The 21842-nt window shown below is 43.1% G+C and overlaps 1 protein-coding gene across 1 annotated transcript; it reads left to right on the forward strand.

Moving 5' to 3' along the window:
* The first annotated feature begins 506 nt into the window (after positions 1-506).
* Positions 507-21755, forward strand: ift81 (intraflagellar transport 81 homolog). The gene is made up of 18 exons (XM_056772473.1): positions 507-948; positions 2330-2433; positions 2644-2824; positions 3175-3264; positions 3378-3443; positions 4285-4395; positions 4502-4586; positions 4706-4869; positions 13149-13244; positions 13666-13812; positions 16051-16200; positions 18115-18243; positions 18985-19074; positions 19193-19279; positions 19531-19602; positions 19675-19760; positions 20268-20313; positions 20868-21755. The coding sequence occupies exons 1-18, from the start codon at positions 805-807 to the stop codon at positions 21048-21050; spliced, it is 2031 nt and encodes a 676-aa protein (XP_056628451.1). The 5' UTR covers positions 507-804; the 3' UTR covers positions 21051-21755.
* The last annotated feature ends 87 nt before the right edge of the window (positions 21756-21842 follow it).

Raw genomic sequence — 21842 nt, forward strand, 5'->3', positions numbered from 1 at the left:
ACAACACTTACTGAGATACTGTATATACTGTTCCTAATATGTATGTTAGGTGTGCGACGGATAAATTATTAAATGGTAAAACCAAAGACAGATAATAAAGAAAGATTATTTATTGTTTTTTTTTAGTTCTGTCTAGTTTAAAAACAATTTTAGTTACCTAGTTATAACATGTCGATTTTAAGCAAATGTATGCATTAAAACGCACAACTGTGTTATTGTAGAATAAAGAAAACAGTCCTTTTGTGTTAACTGCGTAGTGTAAGAAAAATTAATAGCAAATGTATGTTTTGGGGATTGCAATTGAACTTGCGTTTTCTCATAATAAAAACGAACATATTTTGCGTAAAGTCTTCATAAACAAAGCTTATTTAATATAGCTAATGGGTCTAGTGTATGTGTTCTGGGGAGTTACTGTTACGCACTCAAATTTGATTGTTGCAGTTGAAAAGACTTTTAATTAAAAGATCGAGACTTTTAAAATGCTTTTATTTTGGAAGAGAAAAATTCAGATGACCAACTTCCCGTTAGCAACCTGGCCTGGCGTAACGGTTCCTATGCAGGATTTGTTGACGTTGCAGTACTCACCGTTTCTGTATGTAGCTTATACAATTAATTATCATTTTTACCGAAAGCATTTACTACGATTAAATAACAATTATCGTGAAAAGTGCTTTAAGAAGGATTACCGTAATTCGCCAAATAGCTAACGTTAGACGAAATTTTCCGTCTTTTTAGGCGATTTTGCATTCTCGTAACTGTCAATATTAGATATTTTTGGGGGATTCAGCTAACGCAGTTTTCAAGATGAGCGAACAACTGAAGTTTATCGTTGAGCAGCTGAACAGAGAGCCTTTCAAGAAAAATTTCAATCTTATTACGTTTGACTCGCTGGAGCCGATGCAGTTACTGCAGATTTTAAATGATGTTCTGTCTGAAATCGATCCAAAGGTAAGACATTCAAACTTCAGCAATACTGATGCAGAATATCAGCACTTACTCTGACATGACATCTAAAAATCTGAAACCTCAATGAAAATCTTGGATATAAAAGTTTTAAATGGCAAAGTTTTAAACCTACCAATGATATGACATGAAATGAGTAGGAGAATATAATATAGATAGCATATAGATAATGATGATAGATAGATAGATAGATAGATAGATAGATAGATAGATAGATAGATAGATAGATAGATAGATAGATAGATAGATAGATAGATAGATAGATAGATAGATAGATAGATAGATGGTTATAACATGTTGCCAATATTAAGCAAAGGTATGCATTAAAATGCACAACTGTGTTATTGTACAATAAAGAAAACAGTCCTTTTGTGTTTACTGCATAGTGTAAGAAAAATAAATTGCAAATGTACCTTTTAATGATTTCAATTAAACTTGCGTTTTCTCATTATAAAAACGAATATATTTTGAGTACATTCTTCATAAACAATGCTTATTACCTCAATGAAAATCTTGGATGTAAAAGTTTTAAATGGAAAAGTTTTAAACCTAGCAATGATATGAACTGAAATGAATAGGATAATATATATAGAGAGCATATAGACTAACCTAAAGGATTATTAGGAACACCACACTAATACTGTGTTTGACCCCCTTTCGCCTTCAGAACTGCCTTAATTCTATGTGGCATTGATTCAACAAGGTGCTAAAAGCATTCTTTTGAAACGTTGGCCCATATTGATAGAATAGCATCTTGCAGTTGATGGAGATTTGACGGATGCACGAAGCTCCCGTTCCACCACATCCCAAAGATGCTCTATTGGGTTGAGATCTAGTGACTGTGGAGGCCATTTTAGTACAGTGAACTCGTGTTCAAGAAACCAATTTGAAATGATTCGAGCTTTGTGATATGGTGCATTATCCTGCTGGAAGTAGCCATCATAGGATGGGAACATGGTGGTCATAAAGGGATGGACATGGTCAGAAACAATGCTCAGGTAGGCTGTGGCATTTAAACGATGCCCAATTGGCACTAAGGGGCCTGAAGTGTGCCAAGAAAACATCCGCCACACCATTACACCACCACCATAATTGCATTAATGAGAAATTAAACAGGTGTTCCTAATAATCATTTAGGTGAGTGTAGATAATGAGAGAATAAAAAGATAGATAGATAGATAGATAGATAGATAGATAGATAGATAGATAGATAGTCTATAATAAAAGATAGATAATCTAGTCTATTGCGTTCATTGGTTTCATTGAAGCACAAGATTCAGATTTCACACACCGAACACGTGTATTGCTAAAACTATAATCTTTACATGTCATCTTATCTAAATCTATGAGATTTGTTGTGTTTCAGCAAGCAATTGATATACGTGAGGAGATGCCTGAGCAGACAGCCAAGAGAATGTTCACTCTTCTGGGGATGCTGAAATACAAACCTCCTGGAGGCATTTCTGAAGTGTAAGACAAGGAGTGAGAAATAATGTAGATCAAAGATGCTTTGGTCAATCAAAAACAAATGTAGTGTGCCGTGAAATGCATAAAAATGTGCAATTATTTTCTTCTCATACAGCCATCCGTTTTAATCATCTATAGATGAGTTAGGAAGGGCTGTACTGGTTGAAACTCTTTACATATCCAGTCACATTTTACATTTGTATGGCTCAACAGAAGCAGTTTTCGGCAGGGTTTAGTGATAGGCAGTAAACCAGCAGTGCACCCCATCCTACACTGGCTGCTACAGAGGATTCCCGAGCTGAAAAAAAGGGCATACCTCGCTCGCTTCCTAGTCAAACTTGAGGTGCCTGCTGAGTTTATTCAGGATGATGTCATCGCTGAGACCTACCACCAGGTTTGTCTGCAGAACATTTGCCTTAGTGTTTACAATGTATTTTTACAAAGCCAATTTTGGTAAGTAATGATATATTCTGTAATTTATGAGAAGTATATTTTCATAATATCAACAAACATTTGGTTCTTAAGTAGCTAATTTAATTTGATAATTATAAGTGCTTATTATTTAATTTATCTACACAGCAAAACAATCGTGCAAGTCAGGGGCACTTTTCTCTTTTCATTGGCCCTCATATTTGACCCACCGTGTTTCAAGGCATGCTTTAGAACTATGCACTTAGATCCTGTAATGTGTTTTTAGTGGTACTAGAGGGTTCATCAAACTATTCATATTCCATTGTTTAACAGTATGAGGAACTTGTGGAGGCATTCAAGAATATCCACAAAGAGTGTGAACAGCTGAAGAGCTCAGGTTTCTCCACAGCTGAGATCCGCCGGGTAAGAGAAACAGCATTACCGGTGACATCTTGTGTGGCCTCATCTGGCCTGTGGCCTTCCATATTAAATAAACAATGATAATAATAATAATAATAACAAATGTGTCGCTGCAGGACATTGGGACTATGGAGGAAGAGAAAGACCAACTCATTAAACGGGTGGAACGTCTTAGGAAGAGGGTGAGGATGACTTATAATGTTCAAGGCTGTCAAATGATTAATCGTGAGATTAATAGAAGTTTGTGTTTAGGTCAGGTTAGCTTTATTTGTATCCGTAGGTTGACTTGATTTGCAGTGTTGTGAGTTCACATATACAGACATCACAAACATTAAACATTGCAAAAATTAATAAGTTTGTTTGGTAAAAATAAAAAGACCAATGATTTCCTAAAACCTGTCCTTATTCAACTGAGTTATAGCTGCTGGCACAAAGCTGTTTTTGGTTTTATGTAGCTGTTTACATAATATATGTATGTGCATTGTGCATATACATTTAGTATTTATATGAACATACATTAACATGCATATATTTAAGAAAAAGATAAAATGTAATAAACATTGATATATAACTTGAATTATTGGTAAATATAAACAAATACATGTAAATATTTCCTAAATATGTATAGATTTGTGCGTATGTGTTTATAAATACAAAATGAATGTACAGTACACAAACATACTGTATATTACCTGAATGTTAACACAAATTTTTTTCTTGATGTGATTAATCGCGATTAACCGTTTGACAGCCCTTATAGAATTACAAACAAATTATAATTTATATAACTTACAATTTATAACCTATTAGAAGGCAGTTCATCCTGACTCTGCACCTGCAAAACTCTGAAAACTTTGCATCTGCTACACTCTATTAAATGTAAAGATTTTGTTAAATGAAAATAAATTTGATGGTATTTCTTTTAAGCACAGTTCAGTAAAACACATTTCAGTGTATTTAAACAATTTTACAAAAGTTCCCTGTCGAATAAGGACAGAATGTCGTTCTACTTTTGTCCACTAGGTGGAGGCGGTGTCAAACCACCAGCGCATGCTGGAGCTGGCCAGACAGTTAAGAGTGGAAAAGGAGAGAGAACAATCTCTAGCTCACCAGAAACAGGAGCAGAAGAATCAGGTAGAAACTATGTGTATTCATCTGTGAATCTGTTGATTTTGACGTAACAAAACCTGTTTTTAAGTCCACTGGATGTTTGATGGCATGTGATTTCTTTTTGGTGTAGCTCTTTCAGGCAGAGCAGAGACTGCAGAGATCTCAGCTCCAGCTCAAAGACTTGCAGCAGGCGGCCGCAGATGCAAAGCCAGAAAGTAAGTCTAGCAATGTCTGGAATATGTCCCGATCTTATTCTATAATAATTTCCTGTAGTTATAAATGTGTTATCATTGCAAATGAATGAAGGGTAAAGGTGATGTGATCGTACTCACAGGCCTAATGAAGAGACTTGAAGAGGACATCAAGTTCAACTCGTACATGGTGTCCGAGAAGCTGCCCAGAGAGGTGGAGAACATGAGAAAGGTGGTAAAGTACTTACAGAAGGTGGCATCTGAACCAGCGATGGGCCAAGCAGAACTGAGAGAGCTGGAGGGGAAGGTCAGCACATATCTGTCCCATCACAATTTCTTTATTTTTGTCTATAACTAAGAAGGTTTAAAGCAAACCTACAAACTTTTACTTTTCATCTGCACAAGGGCTTATGGGCAGGGATGGGCAGTATTTCAAATACATGTATTTAAAATACGTATTTGAAATACAAAATAGTATTTTGTATTTTGTATTTTAAAGCCTTTGGAAAAATCTAATGTAATTTGTATTTAAATACATTTAAGATGAGTATTTTTGTATTTTCAAAATACTCAAAATACTTTGAGCCAGTCAACCTTTTTATTAGGGGGTTTTCGTGCATCAACCAACATAATTCAGGCCAGACACGCCCTTCCCCCAGCAATCATGCACGTGAGCTTCAGCTGTAGATACAACCCAGCATTGGATCTGCGACTTTTCTAGAATAATGTGAGGATTTCATGGTCAATTTTATTTGTGTTTAAAATATTAACGTTACTGCGTGTTAGGTATGGGTGATGTCATGACAACATCAACATGTCGTAGATTCGTAGCGATTATATAAATTGATTTAACTTTTTTTAAATAGTTTATAGAGCTATTGGGGTAAGTAAATATTTATGTTTACCTTTTAGTGGGCAGGAATAATTGGAACATGAGAGTGGAAAAAGAAACAAGTGTGAATGAATAATTGTGATTTGTTATTAAAAGGAAAGGAAATTCTAATTCTCACTTTTTGTGCACTCCGAGACGGAGAGTCACGTGTGACGCGGTAAGCGTTGGAATAAGCGCACAGTTGCCGCTTTGTCTTGTAGTTCCCTTTCTGTCGGTCTCTCGACGTTGTGTCGAGAACGACAGATGGGGTTCGCCCTTGAGAACCAATCAACTCTGACTACTATAGAAAAGGCCAATGAAATTTGGCGAATGCAATTTGCATGCCGGGCTCCGCCCCCGGAAATCCGGTATAAAAGGAGGCCGGCGTGCAGCATTCACTTACCTTTTTGTTCTTCAGAGCCATCGCTCATGAGTACAACTCAGGATTCAATCCTCTACAACTACACGCTGGTGCTACGACGTGTTACAGCGGATCGTCCCTTCCTGCAGCGACCTTCCCCTGGGCGTCTCGGCGGTTCCGGAGGTGTTAGAGATTTTTTTCTAAAAGTCCTTTTCAGGACTGACTGAGCATTCTCCAGCGCGGCATGTCCCGCTGTTCTCTTGGGTGCGGCACCCTCATCGAGGAGGGGGATGGACACGATCGCTGCATTAGGTGTCTGGGCGTCCAGCACACTGAAGCAGCGTTCGTTGACACATCTGCCTGCACTGCGGGCAGATTGTCATTCAGAAGTTGCGGTCACGGGTGGCTGTCTTCCTACGGGAACCAGCCACCATTTCGTCTGCTACCCGGGCTGTGACATCTGTGGCTACGGCCCCGATGACCACCCACGTTAGCAGCGTTAGTGATATGGGGAACTCTGCGAACGTAAACCCGCCAGCCAAGTGCTCACGGGCCGATCGCACCCCGATTCGCTCTTCTGAACGTTCCCCAACCGGCGGTGGCATACCGTCCGGATCCTCACGCACACACTCGGAAACGATGTGTGACGTAGATGAGATGTCGCTCGCAGCATCGGAGGGAGACTGGCATCCGACTCTGCCGAATCCAAACTCCACCCCCAGCGGTCGAGTTCAGGAGGAAGCAGAAGTGATGTCATTCGTGCTAACCCGGGGATACGTGGTTCCCGTGGTCGGTGCGCGGTGCAAACCGCGCCCACCCAGGGTGCCATGTTTTTCCCGGAGGTGCATGAGGAGCTGTGTAAAACTTGGAACGCTCCACTCACGGACCGTTCCAGTGAAACCAGCTCTGGCTCCCTTACTTCCCTCGATGGTGAGGCAGCCAAGGACTGCGTCGAGATCCCCCGGGTGGAACGTCCGCCCGCGGTGCACCTGTGCCGCGGACGGCTACCGCCTGGGGGGGGATCGACCACTCCTACCGTCCAAAGCACGTAAGACTTCGGCATCACTGGTGTCGAAAGCTTGCGATGTTGCGGGCCAGGCTGCCTCCTCTCTCTATGCCTTGGCCATCCTGCAGGTCCGCCAGGCCAGGGCGTTGAGAGGGCTCCACGAGGGTAAGGCCGACCCGGGTATAATGCAGGATCTCCGTGCCACCGCTGACAGCGCTCTACGGGCGACTAAGGCGGCGGCACGGGCCCTGGGTCGGACGATGTCCACGGTAGTGGTCCAGGAGAGACACCCCCGGCTATACCTTGTGCAGAAGAGTGACAGCAAGGAAGTCCGCTTTCTTGATGCACTCATCTCGCAGGGTGGGTTGTTGGTAACACCGTCGAGGACTGCGCTCAGCAGTTTTTTGACGGCGAAGCAGACCGTGGCAATTAACCACATTTTTTTCACGCCGCGACTCGGCCGCCTACAGGCCTCCGAGATCTCACGTGACGTCTGCTTCCCTGCAACCCAGGACCCTTTCGACATCGGCTCCGGTTCCTGTGCCCCCACAGGCGGCACCCCGGAAGCAGAGGTCGAGGGGGAAACCTCCACCCCGTCAGCAACCTCCTTGCGAGAAGGGACACTGACGGGAAGACCCCAGGGAGAACAACATCGGGCCCGAACCTTCACAGCCACGGCTCTGATCAGGTCGGTACGGGACGACTCCTGCCTCGTCACCAAAGCCGGGCCCTTGTTAGGGCTTGGCGCCCACTTACTCACTGAGTTTTCTGTTCTCCCCGGGTTTACTTGCAGCCGATCGCACACTCCACTGGACTGTGCTCGGCGAACCGACCTCACACCCTGGCGAGGCGTGAGGTCGTACACATACGACAGCCGTCACCACTCTCAAACCGACAGTGCGTGCCGTTGTCCCGCCAGGCAGGTAAGTAGGCGGAGCAAACCTTCCCTCCAGGGACTCCCCACGACATGGTAAGCTCCGCCAGCCGACGAACCACCCACCGTGGGAATGATGAAGCAGACCGTCCCCTTGGTCACCCTGTCACAGTCCCTGGGAGCTCGAGAGCTGCCCACACTGTCTCGCTGGCTAATGAGGGCGGTCCGTCTTGGTTACTCGATCCAGTTCGCCAGAGACTCACCCAAGTTTCGGGGCATCATCTCTCCCTCTGTCAGAGGCAGGGACGCATCCGTACTTCGGGTAGAGGTCACCACCCTTCTGGCAAAACAGGCATCGAGTTCGTCCCTCAAAACCAAGATGTTCAGTGGGTCACCACCCGCACTTCATCGTTCCCAAGAAAGACGGCGGGTTGCCCCCAAAGGCTGCGTACCCTGAACAGAGCACCTTCACAAGCTGCCATTCAGGGTGCTCACACAGAGGCGCGTCCTGACATCTATGAGGTGTCAGGATTGGTTCGTGGCAATCGACCTGAAGGACGCTTACTTTCATGTCTCGATCCTCCTCGACACCGGCCGTTCCCACGGTTCGCGTGCGAGAGGCGGGCATATCAGTACAGAGTCCTCCCTTTCGGTCTGTCCCTGACCGCCCTTTCTCCCTGAGAGGAGGAAGGCGAGCGGGTACTAAACTATCTCAGCGACTGGCCTATCTTGGCACACTCGCGAGATCTGTTATGTACACAAAGGGACCTGGTGCTCCGGCACCTAGGTCGATTGGGACTCCAGGTCAACCAAGAGAGGGGCAAGCTCTCCCCAGTGCAGAGCATCCTCTTTCTCGGTATGGAACTCAACTCTGTCACCATGTCGGCACACCTGTCTGCAGTTGTGCCCAACCAGTGTTGAACTGTCTGAAATGAACATTTTAGGCAGACAGCGGTCCCCCTGAAACAATTCAGAGGCTCCTGGGACACATGGCGTCCTCGCGGGTTAATACCCCTCGAGTTGATGCACATGACACCGCTCCAACACTGGTTTCAGAGTCGAGTTCCGAGGAGAGCGTGGCACACCGGCAGCAGGCGCATGGTGATGCCGCCCTGCTGCCGACGCACCATAACCCCTAGTCTTTATGACTTTTTCGACGGACTCAGGTCCCTCTGAGCAGGTTATGAGGCAGGTCGTGGTGACGACTGAAGTCTCCCTGCAGGGGTGCGGTGTAGTGTGCAACGGGCACGCAGGTGGGGTGTTGGACGAACCCCCGCCTGCGCTGGCATATCAATTGCCAAGAGTTGTGGGCTATGCTACTTGCACTGAGCAGGCTACGGCCTCTCGTGCGAGACATGCACGTGCTGTTCCGAGGACAGCACTATAGCTGTAGCGAATACAGATCGTCAGGGTGGCGTTCGCACACAGCAGCTAAACACAACTTGCTCGACGCCTCCTCCGGTGGAGTCAACAGGTGACTCGTTCCCTGCAGGCCACACACCCCGGGCAAACTGAACTAGACAGCCGACGTGCTTTCTCGCCAGTTTATGCCTCGTGGATAGTGGCGACTCCACCCCCGTGCAGTCCAGCTCATTTGGAGGCTGTTCGGGTAGGCCCAGGTAAAACCTGTTCACCTCCCGTAACACCACCATTTGCCCGCTTGATAGTCCCTGCCCTCGGCACGGATATCCTTGCGCACAGCTGGCCGCGGGATGGGCGGAAGCACACCTTCCCCCCCCCCAGGAGCCTTCTTGTACAGACTCTGTGCAAGGTCAGGGAGCAGGAGCACCAAGTGTTATTGGTTACACCACACCGGTCTAACCGCACTTGGCCTCAGAGCCGATGCTCTGGACAGCGACTCCCCCTGAACCATTCCCCTGACAGAGGACCTGCTCTCTCAGGGGAAGGACACGTTCTGGCATCCCAGATCAGACCTCTGGAACACCCATGTCTGGTCTCTAGACGGGACGAGAAGATCCTAAGATGGCTACTCCCCCTATACGGCTGAGACCATCACCCAGGCTAGGGCCCCATCTACTAGGCGGTTACACGCCTCTAGACGGTGCCTCTTCTCGTCCTGGTGTCTTTCTCAACGAGAAAGACCCACTGAGGTGCTTGATCAGGATTGTGTTCCCCTTCTCACGAGACTGGAGACTAACATCTCCCTTCCACACTGAAAGTGTATGTATTCGCTATTGCCACTCATCACGACTCAGTCGGTGGAAAGTTTCTAGGGCAACACGACCTGGTCACCAGGTTCCTAAGCAGCGAGAGGGCGGAATCCGCCTCATCTCCGCTCCATACCCTCTTGGGACCCTAAGTGGTCCTGGGGGGCCTCAGGGCCCCCCAAAGAGCCCCTCGGAGGTTCCGATCTTCCTCATAGAGTAAGATGGCCCTCCTGACGGCGCTCACTTCCTTCAAGAGGGTAGGGGACCACCGAGCATCCTCCGTGTCCCTGGATTGCCTTAAACTCGGCCCTGGAAACTCTCACGTTATCTTGAGACCCAGGCCCGGATGCGTGCCCAAGAAGTTCCCACTACTCCCTCCGGGGCCAAGTGGTGAACTTGCAGGCGCTCCCCATAGGGGAGGAAGACCCAACCCGACTAGTGTTGTGTCCAGTACGTACTGGACCGCACGCAGAGCTCTGAAGCTCTGACCAGCTCCGTGTCTGTTGGAGGACAGCAGAAGGGGAAGGCTGTCTCCAAACAGAGGCTGGCGCACTGGGTCGTGGACGCCGTTACGACGGCATTCCGATCTCAGAATCTCCCATGCCCATTGGCAGTGAGGGCTCACTCCACACGGAGTTTAGCCACCTCCTGGACACTGGTAGAAGCGCCTCTCTAGCAGACATCTGTAGAGCTGCGGGTTGGGCAATGCCCAAACACCTTCGCAAGGGTTAACAACCTTCGCGTAAACCCGGTGTCAGCCCACGTCCTGCGTGGCGACATGTAGGACTGGCATCCGGGGGGGCGTATGCCTGCGAAAGCACCTTTCCACCCTCTAACAGGTTGGGTCAGTGTGCTATTTACCTTTTCTTCTTACCCGAACACATCGCTAAGAAACTGGTACCTCACCAGCCTCCCTTCTTACCCAGACACTGGTTAAGAATAGGCATTCCATCCATCACCAAACAAGCACCCCCTGGGGGCTGGCTGGGCAGAGCAGCCTTCCCCCTTAGGCCGGGATACCATGTGAGCTATCACAGATAGCTCTAACCGGACCTAGTGCTACCGGACGTCTGTAACACCCCCTCCGTGGGCTGTTCCGTCTGATGTATCCTCATGAGAATGGTTCCCACTCCTGGTAACCCATGAGCTTCCCCAGGTGGGCCTCCACCTCGCGGTTAACTACTCAGTCCGCACGTTCCATGCGTTCTCCTCCAAGGACGAGACCATACCTATATCCACCATATTCCTCCCCACGGGTAGGAGGTGGCCTCTGTAGCGCTTCCCTGATTAAGAGTCGCGCTTACCCGGTGTAAACTGATCTGGACGGCCTCTCGCCTATAGAGAGCTAAGGCCCCGTCCGTGAAAGTTACCGGTCAGGGCTGTACCCATCTTTCTCCAAGAAAGCTCTGGAACCCCCCAACCACCACACTGGAAGGTTACAGTCTCACGAAAGCTTCGAGATGACACGCCCAGGCTTGTTACCGTCGCTTCGCTAGAGATTGTGACGCGATACAGCGTTGTGGCGTTTTCCATAGGCAACCCCATCTGTCGTTCTCGACACAACGTCGAGAGACCGACAGAAAGGGAACGTCTTGGTTACGTATGTAACCTCAGTTCCCTGATGGAGGGAACGAGACGTTGTGTCCCTTATGCCACGAACACGTATCGTATTCTGCTGCAGTTTGAGAGGTCTCAGGCTCTTCAGAACAAAGGTAAGTGAATGCTGCACGCCGGCCTCCTTTTATACCGGATTTCCGGGGGCGGAGCCCGGCATGCAAATTGCATTCGCCAAATTTCATTGGCCTTTTCTATAGTAGTCAGAGTTGATTGGTTCTCAAGGGCGAACCCCATCTGTCGTTCTCGACACAACGTCTCGTTCCCTCCATCAGGGAACTGAGGTTACATACGTAACCAAGACGTTTTCTGCAGTTGAAGCCTTGTTTATACTTTACAATTCACATAAATACTCCGCGAAACTGTTTACTGCGCGCACTCCTCATTAAACCGACGAGGCTTTTATGCTTGACGTCCTCTCCGTTGTATAAATCTGTGAAACGACGGGCAGCGACTCTGATAAATTCTTCTCCAAATCATCAAAAAGGAGCGATGAGAGAAAGTCATTTGTTTGCCGAATAATTTGTGAAACACTCCTCTCGTGATTAATGGATTTCTTCACATATAAATTGATTAGATTTTGGGTCATTTTTAGGTCATTATGTGAAAAAGGTTTTGAGTACACTTCTTAAACCCTCAGTAAAACCCAGTTAACTTCAAATTGTGACATTATAACAAAACATATCAATATATGATAACATTAAACACTAAATTGAAAAATACTGTCTTATACATTTTTAAATGCATTATTTTCTTTTAATTAACGATTGTATTAAACAAAATAATCTCCATCAGTTTAGTGTATTGATTGTGTGCATCTGTGATGACACTGATGAATGATACACAACACAAAATCTTTATCTTTCAGTAGAAAAAAAACAACTTTGGGCGAATAATGCCAAATTCTAATTTTATTTATTTTTTATTTTAGACAAAATTTCTATTTTTGTTACTGAGTTCGAAGTTATGATGTTGATAAAACATAATAAAATAAAAACATTTATAAAGTGTCTTTTTTTGTAGATGCGTATTTCCTACCGGGCAGGGGAAGGGAAGCGGTAAATAAAATGAAAACGAAAGTTTCTTAGCAGTTAAACACATCATGCTTTTGGCATTTAGAATAGGCCCAGAAAGATTTCAGCCTAATAGGGGTACCTGCACTGAATCACCAATTTCACATGTATTTTGAGTATTTTCAAAATACAAAATACTGTATTTGTATTTAAATACATTTTTCCACACAGTATTTTGTATTTGTATTTAAATACACTTTTCCACTCAGTATTTTGTATTTGTATTTTAAATACATTTACATGTATTTATGCCCATCCCTGCTTATGGGTAGTGTTAGTGTACTATTTTCTTGGGTGCGTAATTTGAAAAATCTACTAAAATAATACAAAAATATTAGGGAATTTCACACTTGGATTTCTAGGCCTGAAGATGAACAATTGAAGTTAGGCTTAAAATATTAGAAATTGATCTCTGTGAGCGCTGTTTCCATAATCTGTGTTCAGCAATGGAAGTTTGTTAGTAGCCCAAGTGAGCTGAGCATCCGCTGTGCTAAGAAGTGTATCTAATTTAAATGTCTTTCAGTCTCACATTCACACAGACAGCTGTTTTCATCTTACATCACAGGCTAGTTTGGTGCTTTCACTTTGTTTAAATTGAAAATGTTTTTATGCTCATTAGATCAAAGAAACCAACACTGAGATCAACCAGCTCATTGAGAAAAGAATGGTGCGGAACGACCCCATGGATGATAAACTCTCTCTCTTCAGACAGCAGGTCAGTTGCCATCATCATCGTCACCTTTTACCACCTACTTAGATGTCTCTGAAAACTGAAACAGGTCTTGCTCTTCACAGTTTCAAACTTCTATATTCTATCTTAAATCACAGAGAGGTGAGTAATGTGTAATTTAGTGTTTGCCCCTTCAGCCTTGTAAATCAAGGTTTCCCAGAATGGAAACGCGGGGTGTAGGTGAACATGTGACCACTGGCCTTAATACCCGTATGGAAAGATGTGCTTGAACTTGTCCTGTCTTTGAACTTTAGAATTATATAATGAGACGAATATCAAAGAGTAAAAAAAAATTAAAAATAGAAAGTTTTATTTCCTTCAATATCACTGACATTTTAAATTAAAGATTTTCAATTTCAGAAGCTTCAAAAGAATAATTTATCATTTCATAACTTGTTGATTGTAGGCTGCTATTATAGTCCGTAAGAAGGAGAGCAAAGTGGAGGAGTTGCAGGAGGCACGTGAGGAGCTGGCAGCTGTGGAGAGAGAACTGAACATGAAGAGCAGTCAGGCTCAAGAACAGGGTGGAGCGGAGCTAATCCGTGGAGATGAGGTACAAAACGGTCACATAGAAATACTGGGCCGTGTGCTTTAATGTTCACTGCCAAAGTGTTCACTATTGGACTTTGAAGTCTCTATGATCAAGAGTCTTTATATTATATAAAAATAAAACATGTATTTTAAAGGTGCAATGTGTAATTTTTTGGAGGATCTATTGATAGAAATGTGTTTTATGAGGTGTATAAAGACCTTACGTAATTAAGCGTTATGTTTTTATTACCTTAGAACAAGATATTTCTATTTCTCTTGGTTAGTTTCCAACATTCTTTAAAATGTCACATTATTTTGTGTAAATAATCAAATAATTCGTTTTTTTGGGATGAACTATACCTTTAAATTTCAGCTATGTCTCTGGATGAATTTAGCTTTAACTGTTTTTCCTGATATGTTCCACTTTGTCTCTGACACCTGTTAGCTATCTTGTCCTTGCTCTTCTCTGTCTGTTTGCATGATTTTTGTATGCACACGTTCCATCCCTGCCTGCCCTTGTGCAGAGATATTGGCAGTCTAAGCAGATAGAGCGGCACCCTGCTAAAATAGACTCCTGCCCCCCTCCCCCAATCCTGGACTTCCTTCGATTTTATCAGCATCCCCTCGATAACGCTTACTTCTGTCCGTGGGCCATCCGCCTGTGAACAGCAAGTGATGGATAGCTTTAACAGTGGACAGAGTGTGTGTATATTAAATGTGACAGGGATGTGCAGGACACTGAGATAAACAATATCCATGTATGGTCAACCTGTTGCACAATATACAGAAAGAAAAGAAAGGGAAGGGTTTGAAACCAGTGAGACAACTTTAAGGGAAAGATCCCAAACAATGAGAGTTCTTTAATTATTTACTCACCCATATGTCTTTCAAACCTGTATGGCTATCTTTCTTCTCCAGAACACAAAAAAAGATAATTGAAAAAGAAACACAATGTTTTCTTTGTAAATCATGTGAAATTTGTGATAGACAAACCCACACATTCACAGCCTGCTTAACTCAATGCATATAAATGGGCATTTGTGACTACTTGGAGTGTTTATGATGAAGACGCTCAAGAGAACACCGCCCAGTGTTATTGCTGCCCCCACCAATCCCTCCAACCTTGTCTGCCCTTGCCATCCAAAAATACACAAAGCATAAATTCTCACACACAATCTCTGCATGCTCCAAATGACATACGGCACATTGTGTGCGTGCTGGGGTTTCTTTTGTTGCCATCCACAGAGACGTCCCAGCGGCCACTTGCCCCTTCTTCGCGCGCCCTCTCAGTCCTTAAAGCCGTGTTCTCACGAGGATTTTCATCGGTGCCGTAAAATGAGCCAATGCCACAATGTTCTCCTGACTTTGTCTCGTTACACACGCCACAATGACGTGCTGTAGGTTTTATGTGCGTCAGATTTCCTGTCTAAGATGCAGCTCTGCTATGTGTGCTGTAATTATGAGATATATTCACTGAGCCGGGGCACATTGTATTGGTGATCTGTGATTTTCCCTTCTGAAATATCCCATCATCCCACTGTCTCTCCTCTTACCTCAGCAGATTCTTCTGGGTCTCTTGTATGAAACTGCTTGTATGAAAGAATCTCACTATTTAATGTTTGTGAGTTTCTACCAAGTCTTTGTTCCAAGAACTAGCAAGAACTAGCTTGCAAGCTATGGAATTGCACAATCTAAATTGATCTATTGTTTGTTTTGTAACAGGTCCAGTGTGTAATGTTTTGGAGAATCTATGGACAGAAATGCAATATAATATACATAACTATGCCAAAGACCTTACATAATGAAGCATTAAGTTTTAATACCTTGGAATGAAGTATTTCTATTTAAACACACAGCGGGTCCACTTGCATGGAATTCGCCGTTTTGTTTCTACAGTAGTCCTTAATGGACAAAATGTGCATTTTGTAACTACGTTATCTCATTTGGCAAAGAAGTGAAAACGTGATGACATCTTAGTTCTTTGTCAGCCACCAAAGTGCTTCAAAAGTGAGGGGGGAGAGGTGGAGTGAGCCATTGGTTGCAATTCGCAACCTCAACGCTAGATGCCGCTACATTTCATACACTGGAATACTGGAAGTATTACAGATCGGTTTTCCAAATATTATGAGTGTTAAATATTTCCTAACCAAATTTATTTTTTATTTTTTTATTGATGTACTATCTGTGCTTGAGTATTATATAACTGCTTTCTGTCCATGTGTTTTTTATATCTTGTCAAATTTGTTGTGTTTTGTTGTAGTTTAAGCGGTATGTGGCTAAGATGCGAGGAAAGAACAGCACTTACAAGAAGAAACGTCAGGAGATGGCTGAGCTGAATGCGGAGTATGGTGTTCTCCAGCGGACTGAGGAGATCCTGAAAGAACGACACACAACTGGACAACAGCAGCTGGTAAACACGCAGTCCCACACGCCCTCATGAATGTCCTTTAAAGTTTTCTGATGTATTTACACTACACATTTTCTTGACCTATTTGACATTAGATTTAGGGTTGTTTGGTAGGTCTAAGAGTGTTTTTTCAAACATGGATGTGTACCAAATATCTGACACTGGTACTTAAGGTGGTACCTGCATTGGTGACGTAAACATGTCGCAATACTATAAAGTGAATTGTGGTGAATGGCTTTACTTGACTGATTTCTGTTCTGACAGCCTGGAATAATTCTCCCACCCAAATCTCTTTTCTTAGAGGGCCTAATGGATTGTGTGTGACCACAGCCCTTTTACATTCGCTGGGACACGATCTGCCCTCCTCCTACCCATCTCTGTCCATTCAAATTGCATTAACGCTGAAGTTACTGCATCTTCCTGGAAATGATTTCACACCCCTAAACCGTCCATGCCTCCGACTCGCCGATAGCCCATTTGACGCAGAAAGGCTGAGCTGGAGCTATTTGTGATCGCGCCATTTGCTCGCTGTCTGGCGCTGTTATTTTTTTCATAGGGGGAATTTTCTTCCTTCGGATTGCGGTTGGTTACACGGGCATGGGCCACCCCTCCTCTTGGCACCTGATGTTTAGTTTTCCTCACTCACTAGAACAGAGGTGGCAGTCCGGCCATCCATCAAACCCCTAACAAGCTCTCCATTCACCGTTCACATGTCATGTCATAGCATGTGCCAAGTGCATCTATATAAAGAGCATCACAAATGCATTAGCCAATAAACATGAAATTGCGTTGAAAGACAGACCGACGCCTTCAAGTATAACAGAGTTTGGCCGGTACAAATCAAGGACCTTTTTGGCTGAAGGTGAACTATTCGATATTTTATATCCTCTATATTTTCACTTGTGATTTCCAGACAGGTTTCAAATTGTCAAGGCACTGAGGCATAAAAATATGATTAGTCATATAATCTCCACAAGATTTATCGTGCTCAGCAAATTCCTACCTTACAACAAAGACATGCGTAGTCCCTTCTGTACCTGAAGTGCTTTACACTGCAGTTTGTGGCGCTGAGCCCTGGCTGTCGGCGCAGACACAAGCATTCAGATTAATGGTTCAGTTAAAGGTCCAATGTGTCATTTTTTTGGAGGATCCATTGACAGAAATGCAATATAGTATACGTAACTATGTCTTCAGAGGTGTATAAAGACCATACATAATGAAGCGTTATGTTTGTTTACTTTAATATTAGCTATTTCTATAATGTACATACACCGCTTGTTCACATCATGGAATATACTCTGTTGTTTCTACAGTGGCCCTAAATGGACACACTGCTCTACAGAGCACGTTTCGTAAATACGTTTTCTCCTTCAGCAAAAAAAAAGAAACCTGACAACATCTTTGTTCTGTGTCGGCCTTTGTAGTTCTTCAAAAGGGTGGGATGGAGTGAACCAATGGCTGCAATAGGCAACCTCACCATTAGATGCCGCTATATTTCATACACTAGACTAGGAAAGTCTTATGATTTGAAAACATTGAATATTTTGAGCTTATTTAGCAAAAAAAACACAAGTGCACTTAATTTAAATATTGCACTATGTCGATAACTTAAAAAATGAATGTTTCTTGCATGTCTCGTGACAAAATAGGATATGACAACTAGTCTGAAGAAGTCAGTAATATATGAGGAGATCTTATTCCTTTAAACAACACATTAAGGATATTAAGAAGCTATTCCATTTCAAAACATTTGTCGGCTGAAACTATACTGCTTACGGCTAAAACATTTAGCAGGTTTGCAATAATGAAGATGGTTTACTTTAAGCAAACTAAAAGGCCTTTCAGTAAGCGAATGTAATTGAATTTGCGAGGGGAATATTTGTTTTATTTATTCAATGCTTATGTTCTGGTGTTCAGCAATCTCTGGAGGCCCAGCAGGGGATCTCGGGATACAGCGATACTCAGGAAGAACTGGAGAGAGTTTCAGCTATCAAGAGCGAGCTGGATGAGATGAAGGGACGGACGCTGGACGACATGTCTGAAATGGTGAGCTTGGGTGAAAGAATATTCGCCGGCACAGCATGAAATGCGACATGTGTTTTTCTTAGCATTCTTTCAGTTTTGTTTGGGAGGATGTCAATATACATATTGTGCTGGGGAGCAGTTGGATGGGCTTATTTGGTCATGGGTTGCTTGATTTCACTGATACAATTCTAGATAGACCCCCCATTGAGATGTACTCGTATGTGTTCTTTAATGGAACCTGTTTTGATCACAGACGGAGAAGACGCAAAAGCAAAAAGAGTCTAATTAGAATAAATGTTTTAGTCAAGAACACCTCTTGGGGTCCTTCAAAACTTGGCCTAATAATGTGATATATAATAACGGCGCTATTTTTTTGTGGGTGTATTTCTTAAAGGGATAGTTTACCTCGATAGTACCTTTATTTACCTTAATGTCACTTTCTTCAGTGGAACAGAAAAGAAGATGTTTCGAGAAATGTCTCAGTGGTTTTGTGTCCATAGAATGAAATTCAATGGGGGCCATGTTGTTTGGTTACCAATGTTCTTCAAAATATCTTCTTTTGTGTTCTGCAAATAAAAGTAAGTCATACAGTTTGAGAATGACATGAGGTTGAGTAAAAAGTAAATAATTTTCCTTTTTTGGTGAACTATCTCTTTAATTATTTGTACACAATAGAATCAAGTGAGTTTTTAGCTGCACCGTGAATGTGATTGCCAAATGGAATTTGGGTTTGGTAATAAAGAACACCTGTGTTTATTTCAGGTAAAGAAGCTAAATTCAGTAATCGCAGAAAAGAAGTCTGCACTATCTCCTCTGATAAAGGACTTGAGAGCTTTGAGACAGCAACACGCGGTGCGTGCACCAGGACTGATACTGGAAATACAAGCTTTTTGTTTCTGATTCCCATACTGAGACGCTATCAAATACAGCGGGCATTTAGCATATCAGATAATACTTTTTTTTAAAACAGGAACTCGCTCCAGAGTACGAGCAGAAAAAGGCTCAGTATGACAACTGTGCCGCAGGATTGGAGAGCAACAGGTCTAAGTTGGAACAGGTACTGGGGCAGTCTTTAAAATTATGATTCAGTTTCTAAGTTGTAACTGATATATCAAACAAACTTCAAGTAGACGTCTTACAAAATATTCCCTTTTTTAATTTTCTATTCTATTCTATTATTTCTATTCTAATTTTCTCGACAATTCCAACTTTTCAATTCTTACTCCATACAAAGCATTTTGTGAAATATTACTTTTCATATTTCAAAGCACAATCTGGTAGAAACTGATTGTCATGATTTTTTTACAGGAAGTCAGGACTCTCCGGGAGGAGGTGGCACAGGAGGAAAGCCGATATCATTACCTTAACTGCACGAAAGAGGTAAAAACATCTTCCTTGAAACCTCAGGTCACATGCGTCCGTCTCACACTTTTCTTGGCTTCTCCTGTACAGATTACTGAGAGTCAGATTGAGAGAGCAGCCAATCAGAGTGAGATCAATCAATCGATGGACCTGCAGGTGCGGAGGACGGCTCTCAGGTAAGAAACTGGTGATACATCTGCTTTAAAAACAGCCGTGCCAAAATATGTGTGCTCTTCTGTTTTTCTAACCGACAAACACACGTTCCCGAGAGACTCTTTTGAGCTTGTAGCTCTCAGCATGCCTGCCTGCTGCTGCTTAGAAACGTGGGTTTTTCTTCATCCCTTTTGTTTCAGGATTGTTTGAAGTAGCTATTCACCCATTCCTGATCCGTGCTGCCTACACATTTGTTGCAGTATTTCTGTTAAACGTGGGGGTGGGCGGTGGCCTTATGGTTAAGAATCTGAGCTGCTAACACAAAGGTTGCGGGTTCAGTTTCAAGTAGGAGTGACTCAGTAGCTTGTGATCATGGGTCGGCTCTTTTACCATTATATGACATTTGCTGTAAGCTCTCTTTTTAGAGACGTGTTTAATAGAAAGCAATTTAAAATGAGATTACAGGTGTAAATAATAATGAAAGTTCTTTAATTTTGGGGTAAACTAATCCTTTACATAATCCTTTACAGGGAGAAGTACATTACACACACAGCAGAACAGGATTCCTTGGGCAAGGTGAGAAAAGCATCTTCTGATCATCTGTGGTACATAATCCACCAAGTCCTTCGTACTGGCCTTAGCTCCCATGTCGGGAATCAACTCGCTGTTAGTTACGAGTGGGGTCTTGCCCCTGTCATAGTCCTCCTGCCAAACCGTGTGAAGCATGCGATCGCTGTCAAGGCACATTGTGCCAGTGTTAATCAAAGCTTGTGAAATCATCGCATTGATGAGTGAACGGTGGTCCAGCCTCTTAGCGCTATGCAAGGAGAGATGACGGTATTCCAAGCTCTCCCATAACTCCTGGCACTGCATTTGAACTTTTCACTGCTGATGCTCTAGAAGCCCTTTAAAACAACAACATTTGATTTAACATGTCAACAACGAATATAATGGCTCGGCAAGAATTTAAAATTCAGATAACGGCTCAAAGGTCAGATTTTGTCAGCCGTGCTTTGAACTTATGTAAATGTTTGTTTTATCTTCAATTAGCATTGGAAAAGGCAGGGCTGTGAATGGTTTTCAAAGGTGTTATGAAAGACGACTTACATTGTGTCTCTTTGGGCTCACAGGTTCTGCGTCAGCAAGTGAAGCAGGTGCGAGAGAACCAGGAGTCCAATATGAAACAGATGAAGATGTGGAAGGACCTGGAGAAGCTGTTGGAGTGTAAGAAACAGTGCTACCTCAAGGCTCAGAGCCAAGCGCCTATTGGACACATCATCCAGGATGTTGGCAAGGATATGCTGGTTCTGTAAAGCTATTTGTCTAGTAAAAGTGATTTAATAGAACCTTGCGATTTCAGTCGTTCGACACTGTATATATGCATTAATGGTCATTAAGATACATATTTTTATTGCATATTTAACCGTCTGTGTTTGATCCGCAGAAAAAACTTGATAATTTTGTATCCTTCTCTTCAAGTTTTTGTATTTACTATATTCCAATTAACAAATATGCAGTCTAGTATTGAGATACAGGAAAGATAACCTCAGAGTAGTCTAGGTATAAGGGGTTAAATCTCTCAGGCCCACTAACTTCAACAAGTTCATATTATTGGTTTTGACACGTCTGTTTGTCTAAAGATAACGCCTTACAAAGTGTTACACTTTGGATGCACCCGCTGCAAGTTATTTTGGGAAACAACAGACATGACATTGAACAAAAGTGCTGTCCATTTTAGGAATTCGACTGGATCTCCTTTTCTTTCACCGGTCAGCGTAGAGCTTCAGAAGTAAACCTGACCGGCCTCTCTTTCGACAGTTTTGTGATCTGTGACCTTTGTTTAATTTTATTACTGTTTTTTTTTCTTATCTTTTCTACTGTGATGAAAAAGAGCAACGACTATGAGTTTACTACCCAAAGTTCAGTTTTGCTGAGTTTGTTACTGTTCTTACATGAAGCTTATATTAATGATTATTTGTTATTGAATATACAATAAATAATACACTGTTATAAATGTTTTCATGTTTTGCAAGTCATCATAATCTAAAAGGTGTTTCTTTCTGCATTTAACTGACACTTTTTCAAAGTGATTTTCATTACATTGA

The sequence above is a fragment of the Triplophysa dalaica genome, chromosome 18, assembly GCF_015846415.1.
Source record: "Triplophysa dalaica isolate WHDGS20190420 chromosome 18, ASM1584641v1, whole genome shotgun sequence".
Lineage (NCBI taxonomy): Eukaryota > Metazoa > Chordata > Actinopteri > Cypriniformes > Nemacheilidae > Triplophysa > Triplophysa dalaica.